At 46.8% G+C, this 8,058-nt stretch overlaps 1 protein-coding gene across 1 annotated transcript in view; it reads right to left on the reverse strand.

Moving 5' to 3' along the window:
- The window catches only part of grip1 (glutamate receptor interacting protein 1), a 56,324-nt gene extending 48,575 nt beyond the window's left edge, over positions 1-7,749 (reverse strand). Inside the window, exon 1 of the mRNA XM_037696020.1 lies at positions 7,577-7,749. Within this exon, the coding sequence (XP_037551948.1) occupies positions 7,577-7,631 (55 nt within the window). The 5' untranslated portion in view covers positions 7,632-7,749. The remainder of the gene's footprint in view (positions 1-7,576) is intronic.
- Positions 7,750-8,058: the final 309 nt, after the last annotated feature.

The raw sequence follows: 8,058 nt of genomic DNA on the forward strand, positions 1-8,058 counted from the left end.
GGTGGGACAAATGAAACATGTTGGGACAAATGAAACATGTAGGGACAAATGACGAACACGAGGTTCCCAGCTATTCATCCATCCATTATCTTTACCCGCTTATTCCATTTTGGGTCACGGGGGTCGCCGGTGCCCATGTCCAGCAATCACTGTGCGAGGGGCGGGGGACACCCTGGACGGGTCTCAAGTCCATCACAGGGCCACACAGAGACAAACGAGACAAACAACCATTCACTCTCTCACTCACACCTAGGGACAATTTAGAGTTACCAATCGGCCTAACATGCATGTTTTTGGTCTGTGGGAGGAAACGGGAGTACCCGGAGAAAACCCACGCATGCACGGAGAGAACATGCAAACTCCACCCAGAAAGGCCCCTGGACCGGGGTTTGAACCAGGGACCTGCTCGCTGAGAGGCAGCAGCTCTACCAGTTGCACCACCGTGCTGCTTCCCAGCAATTCATGAAAACAAGATTCTCTGATTTTTCACTGAGTAAATTCTTAAATTCCAGACGACATTTCAGTCGCACGAAAAGCTCAAATTTTTGGTGTCATCATCAGCTGTGCTCCACATCGCACGTGTTAAGGGCCTACCAACTACCAGTATCATCCCACTCAGCCCAGTTTATAGAACCACCTTGTTTGTGGTTCCAAGCCGGCTGCTCCAAAGGGTCGGTTCTGACATTAGACAGCAGCCGTTCATGGACCAGCGGAGCTACATCACTGGATGACCCCCACAGTAAAACTACAAACATCTGAACCTCCACCTCCTCATGGTGTTGGCACACGGCACCACAAGAAATGAACGTATTTACAGAGAGATATCAAAGATTACGGCGCAGCATGGCTACACCGGGACCTTTAAGCAATGCCGGGATAAGCTAAAGAAATTCAAGTCCGATTAAGGACCACAACGAGAGGAGCGGCTCGAACACAATGACCTGTTATGACCCCGCGCACGGAGCGGGGAAACAAGTCACCGTGACAAACCACCTGAGAAGAACCAAGGAGAGGAGACGACAAGTGGAGTCACACTCATCGATGGCAAACTGGTTTTAGATGGCAGACAGAGCCACATCCAGAGATGATGTCACCTTTGATATGTACAGCAATCATTCCTAATAACTAATTACAAGTATAACATCAGAAAGTAAAAAGCCACCACAGCCAATGAGTAAGGATGCATGTACCAGTACTGTGTACACCGTAGGAGCAGAACATGGACTCACTCGTACTAGAATACCAACATTAATACATAAACACGTTAAAATCTCAGAAAGATCGTCTTGTAATCAGCAGATCGGTCTTCAAATTCCCAGAGTTTTCCCTGTCTGGAAAATGTGTCTGAAGTCATTTTCCAGGTTTTCTCTGAGTTCTCAGAGTTGCTGAGAATCCTGAAAACAGACGACTGAAAGAGTAACGCGTTCAAATAAACAGTTTTGTTGTGAAATTACAACTAAATAATGTGCAGGACCTAAAAGCTCAAAGCTGAACGTCTAAAGCGATTTTAAAACCCTGACTGTTCAAAACGTGGCCGCGCGGCTCGCTGGTCACAAACACTTGGGTCAGTTGGACGGACTGTTTTTACACGTCCTCACACTTTGAGTCACCGCCTCGTTCCTAACAGCCAGACCAGTCGGACTCTGACGTCAAGGTTCTCCTTGAGCCCAACTAACCGTCAGTTTGAGAAAAAACGAGTTTGTTTCTTGGTGATTTCCATCGTTGTTGTTTTCAGGAGGACTCAGTGTAAACACGTTTTTATAACAAGCTGTTTTTATGCTGAAGTGCGGTCCACACAGCCGAGGTTTGGCCTGTCAAACCGTGCGGTTCTGTTCCTTCAAAGTCACGTGCGTGAGAAGGTTTGACCGTGTGAGCAGAACCGCGCACCTGAAGCAAGCGCATGTGGAGTCAGCGGTGAAAGGAGTGGGAACCTGTGGGGAGGATAAAGACTCAGGTTCAGGTCTGCTTCAGTAATCCTGAGCGCAGGGATGAGCAGAGTGCTGACATCTTAAAGGACACCGTGTGTGTTTCTGTGTGTGCGTCGAAGCCGTTTTCTCTGCTTCTTGGAGGAGAAGCTTAAAACGATGGGATGATGTCATGCTCTGACACGCGCTCAGCAGCTTCCCAGCAGAACGCCGTTTCCTCGGCTGCTCCCAGAGCTTTCAGTGGGTCACGTGACCGTCAGCTCCTGCAGCTGCTCCGGACCTCCAATCAGAACCACCTTTCAGTGAGATCTTAAGGACGCAGCGGGCAGAAAATGTGACTCCTGCCTCTAAAGGCCTCAGGTCCGGTTCTGAGCGCGCTCAGTAGAGATGCAGGACCAACGGACCTCATGAGGTCACACAACAGAACATGTTCTTCTTTCCACACTGTTCAGGGTGGAGGAGCTGGTATCTACCTCCATCAGTCACTGTATGAGAGGAGGGGGACATTGTGGACATGTCTCCAGTCCATCCCAGGGACACATGGAGACAAATACCCATTCACACACTCACCCATGTCTAACCTAACGTGCACGTTTTTGATCCGTGGCAGAGAACCCACATGTGCCGAAGACAACGTGCAAACAGGATTCAGTCGGGGTCTGACCTTTGACCTTCCTGCTGTCCACTGCTCCACCGTGCAGCCAAAAAGCAAACAAACAATCAACCTTTATTTCTACAGGTAAATCCCATTGAGCCTCAAGGACTCATTTACAAGAGAGACCTGATTTAACAAAGAATGACAACAATGGACAACAGCAACAACAATAAACAGTTATAAAAAAGCATACTACAGTTTTTTTTTTTGTTTGTTTTTTTAACAAATAGGATGGCTAAAAGGAAAAGGTAACAAAACAAAAAACAGCTAGATTCCAAGACAAATGTAGAAAACTAACAACAGGAACATGTCTGCATTGGACCCTGCCAGGTGTCCAACAGATTCTTAAAGACACTTAGAGAGGTCAAAGGTCGAGAGCTTCAAAGCTTTTTGTAAGATATTCCAAACAAACAAACAGTTTGTGACAAAAAGACCAATATGTTTGTTGTCAGTCCTTCACAACAAACATTTCAGATTCCAGAGTGGAGTTCAACTCTGTCCCTGCTTCAGAGCACGACAGGCTTAAAGAGTCAAACACAGTAAGCAGCTTAAATTAGTCAAAGACGCAGTTGGACTTAAAGAAATCCAACACTCGTCTCTATTTGCTCTGAAAATGAGCTTCAAATCGCGCTGCGCTCAGTCTGTGGCACGTTGTTTCAGGTTTGATGCTCGTCCTCTGAGAACCAGTAAGAATAAATGTGAGCAGACTGGACAGCACGCATCATCGGGTATGAAGCTGGGACTAATGCACACACGGGACAGATTCAAGCACAACCCATCCAACCAGCCATCCATCCAACCAGCCATCCAACCAGCCATCCAATCAGCCATCCAACCAGCCATCCATCCATACAACCATCCAAACATCCATCCAACCATCCATCCAACCAGTCATCCAACCAGTTATCTATCCATCCAACCATCCATCCATCAACCAGCCATCCAACCAGCCATCCATCCATCCATCCATCCATCCAAACATCCATCCATCCAACCATCCATCCATACAACCAACCAACCAACCATCCATCCAAACATCCATCTATCCAACCATCCATACAACCATCCATCCATCCAAACATCCATCTATCCAACCATCCATACAACCATCCATCCAAACATCCATCTATCCAACCATCCATACAACCATCCAAACATCCATACAACCCACCAACCATCCATACAACCATCCAAACATCCATACAACCCACCAACCATCCATACAACCATCCATCCATCCATCCATCCAACCACCCATCAATTCATCCATCCAGCCAGCCAACCACCCATCCATCCATCCATTCATCCAACCATCCATCCATCTGGTTCTGCAGCTCTGGAGTGTACATGTGTGTGTTCACAGTGTTTCATCTGAAAGAACCACAAGACTTCTGGATCAGAACCAGACCAGAGGATAGGTGTTTACCCAGAATGCACTGCAGCAAACAGCTCCTCACAGCTGTCAGCACGGTGGTGGAGGCTGATGGTTTGGAGTCCTGTCAGCCACTGAGTTCACCAGGAACTCCTCTGTAGACAAAAAGGGTTCTGGAGTCCAACAGCTGAAGCTTGGACCAAACTGGGTCCAACAGGACCACGACCCAGAACACAGCAGCTGATCTACAACAGAACGGGTCAGAGAGAACAGAACCAAAGATCTGCAGCGGTCCAGTCAGAGTCCAGAATCTCAGCCAGGTGGCGAGACGTTCAGGGACCTGGTTCTGGTTCTGTCAAATCAAACTGGGTCTTGTTTATAAATTCTGGACCTTTTTTCTGAACATTCTGACGTGAATGATAAAATAAAACTGTTGGTTCCTCTGATCCAGTGTCAAAGAAAATGAAGCTTTTCAGGTTCCGTTAAAGATCCGACGGAGCCAAGTCTTTGATCAGAACCACAGCCTGGCGTTTCCCATCATGCACCAGGCTTTCACAGCATACCTTCATCCTGTGAGGATGAGGAGTCCTCAGTTTGAAGCTCAGTGTGAGCTGAACGTTCTCCTCTAAACGTACAGTTTTTATAATTCACGTGAACGATTAGAAACGTGGACGCCGAGCGCCGCCACAGATTCCACCGAAACGTACCGAAGAAGCTGAAGCTGAGAAGAAAAGTAGCTGAATTTTCAAAGATAGCTAAAACGTGTAAAGAAAGACGAGCACAAAAAGACAAGATGGACACAGATACAATAGGACACATATGGAGACAAAACAGCAGAGACACAAGTAGAGGACGTCTGCCAAACGATTTAAAAGACACTTTCTGAGGGGTTCAACAGATCTTCAGGGATTTTAAGAGAAATAAAATGTAAGTAAAGTTGTTCTTTTAGATAAAGTTTATAAAAACCAAGTCATTGCTGCGACGCCCTAAATGAGCTGAACGTTTTGAGACCAGAGGAGCTAAAACAGCTGAATGTAAATATGAGCCAAAGAAAGTAAGGGTAAAGGCGAAGCGTCAGCGTCCGACCTGCCTCGGACCTTCAGCCACAGCTGCTCTCAGTTTGTCGTTTCTCCTTGAAGTCTGCCTCGTTTGAATTCTGGCTCCGTCTCAGCCGGTCCCGATCCGAACTCAGGGGAGATTTTTGGCTAATTAACATGACAAGTTTCTGTTCGACGTCTGCAGCTGCCATTTTGTCTCTGCGTTGAGTTTCCTCTCAGGAGGACCCGTCTTTCACTCCACTCGTGTTCAGCTGTGACGCCTCGTCTCTTCAGACGGATGTTCGGCTCGTTGGGCCCGCTGAGACCAGAACCGACATCCAATAAACCTGATTTTAAACACTGCGAACAGATTCTCCTCCGTGTCGTTGATCAATTATTTACCTGTTGTCTATTTTTACTCTGCTGCCTGTGGCGGCTCGTCGCCCGGGTCCATTTGGCTCCACGGCGGAGCACCTGGGAGGTAAATCATGGCCTCTCCACGAGGTTTACAACGCAGCACTAAATCAGCGCTGAAACAATCGGTAATCACCGCCGGGGCTCCAAGCGCTCACAGCTGACAGGAAGTCATCACTTCAAACAGAAACGCTGCGTTTTCATCCTCTCTTCCAGAAAATTACACAAGAATTCAGGAACTCCGTCACATTTTCACACCCGTCTGCTTAAAACACGGAAATGTGACATTTTCCTTAAAGATTGCATCAAACCGTGTCCTACTTGGACAGACGCGAGCGCGTCGGCTGGCTGGCAGCTTCTGGTGGCTCCGTATTTCACAGCTTTAACTACGACCTCTCCAACATTTGCTGCCGCTCTGTTTCTGCCCTTTATTAGGATTTATTGTTTTTAAATGTGTTCATAAAGAGAATAAAAGCTGATCGAAAGATCTAACGGCCTCAGAATGTCAAAATAATCCGAATAATTTAATGTTTTTATCGTTTGTGTTGTGATTTTTTTTATTATAAAGTTTTATATTTTGGTCCGATTTGTCCAAATATGGTCACTTCCTGCTCCGAACAGACCAATTAGACCACAGCAATTTAAACACTCCACCTTATTGAGTCATAAATGTTATAAACTATAAAACATTTGTTTGGTTTTCTGTACCAATTAATTGAGTTTCTGATATTTATTTTTAAATGTTTATTATTAAAAATGTCAAGCAGTTAGGATAAAAAGATAAACGGTCACTATTATACTTTGGTTTTAATGCTTTGTAACAGCTAATTAATGGTTTATAAGGTGTTTACGGCTGACTTAGTAAGACTTTATTAAACGTTAATGTAAAGTGGTTCCAGCACCAAACCTAGAACCAGTTCTGTTCCGACTAAGCTTCATTCACTGGAGTTCTTCTGAGGCTGAGCTTCAGAAATCAGAGCAGATTTAAATGTTTGTTTCGCTCGTTTTGTTTTCTATCTAAAAAAAATTAAAAAAAATAAAACTCTTAACGCGAACGTTTATTTAACAACAGTTTTGGCTGCAGAAGGACCGACTCGAGTCCAGAAAAAATAAATAAATTTAACAGTTAGGTCAAAAAAATAATTTGGATACTTTTAGCCTTTAGCTACAGTCGAGCACATTTGAGCTTTTCACTTCACGTAGGTTTTATTATAATTCTCATCGCATGTGGTACACGAGGTGGAATGAAACTGTGTACAGAGTCACAATAACAAAAATATAAAAGGTAAAAATAAACAGTAATAAGAATCTAAGATATAAACTAAGAAATATGCTAATAGTGCAAAACAATACGCTGAGCAGCAGCAGCACCATTTTATCTACAGTGGTGCTAATTTTATCTTTTGGTTATAACTATTTATATATTTTCTCTACAACTTGCTAGTTTTAATTATTAACTTGTCCAGATGAAAGGATTTAACCTTTTTTGTGATTACCTGCCTGGATGAATGAGCCAAACCTTTTTCTTTAGCTACAAATGAGTTCTTTGGCTACTTTTCTACGTGTTTTAACTGAACTCAGTTGAAAAGTGAATTTAATAAAAACGTGATTTCTTTGATGTTTCCGGGCGCCGCTCAGTTCCAGCTGATAAATATTCATGAAAATGTTAAAGAAGTTTAAAATGAGCAGCTTTACATGACAACCCGCAGTGGAACTATCCCGCGTGGATCTATGAACGCACTCTCGCTGTGCACGAGGAACGGAACCCTTCGTGACGGTGACCGGCGGATGCTCTCCGGTCCGTGCGCGGCTCCTCCGCCTCCTCAGCGGGACCTGTGACCGCCCGCAGCCGGAGAGGGGGCTCGGAGCACGGACACGCCGCGGGGCAGGGCCGCCGGTTCACCGGTCACCCGTGAATACCGTAACCACGCGCACGTCCACGCACAACGTAGGGGGGGGAAATCACTGTAACGTCAATCAGCGCGTGAGATGAGCGCGCGCACACACGCGGTATCAACTTTCACTCATTTAAAAGCAGAACCGTCTCCGCGCGAGCGATCGCGCTGATAATTGACGTGCACGCGCTCATGTAGCGCACATATGTGAATGCGCGCGCACTCACGGGGACGACGCTCGCCGGTCGGTCGGTTGAACCTGCACGGTCCGGTCTTACCTCCTTCCTGGTCCGGCTGGAGACAGGCCGGAATGTTCTTCTTCCAGCCGGGCATGATGCACCTCAGGGCGGTTAGGGAGTCCAGGGCGGCCCGCTAGCAGTCACACACCGACAGCAGCAGCGGGGACAGCAACATGGCTAGTTAGCTGTAGCTGCTTCACCTCCCCCTGCTCCGAGTCTCTCTCCTGCTCCTCCCGGAGGTCTCTCTACCCCCTCCCCCTCTGTGACTCCGCCCCCCGGAGCCTCGCTCACTCCGGAGGAGCGCCGGAGAGGAGTGACGTGTGACCGCGGAGGAGGCGCACCGGTCCGGAGCCGTTAGCTCCACAGATGGAGCGGCTCCGTTTCCCGGGCTTTCCAGCGCGCCCGCAGCACGCGCTAACAGCGTTGCGCACGCGCATCATTCATTCATGCGCTGCAGGGGAGATCGATATTCTGGACGTCTGATCAATAACTAGTTCTCCAGGTCCAAAGTTTTTCTCTGG

This window comes from Nematolebias whitei, chromosome 22 (assembly GCF_014905685.2).
Source record: "Nematolebias whitei isolate Nwh7 chromosome 22, NemWhi1, whole genome shotgun sequence".
Classification (NCBI taxonomy): Eukaryota; Metazoa; Chordata; class Actinopteri; order Cyprinodontiformes; family Rivulidae; genus Nematolebias; species Nematolebias whitei.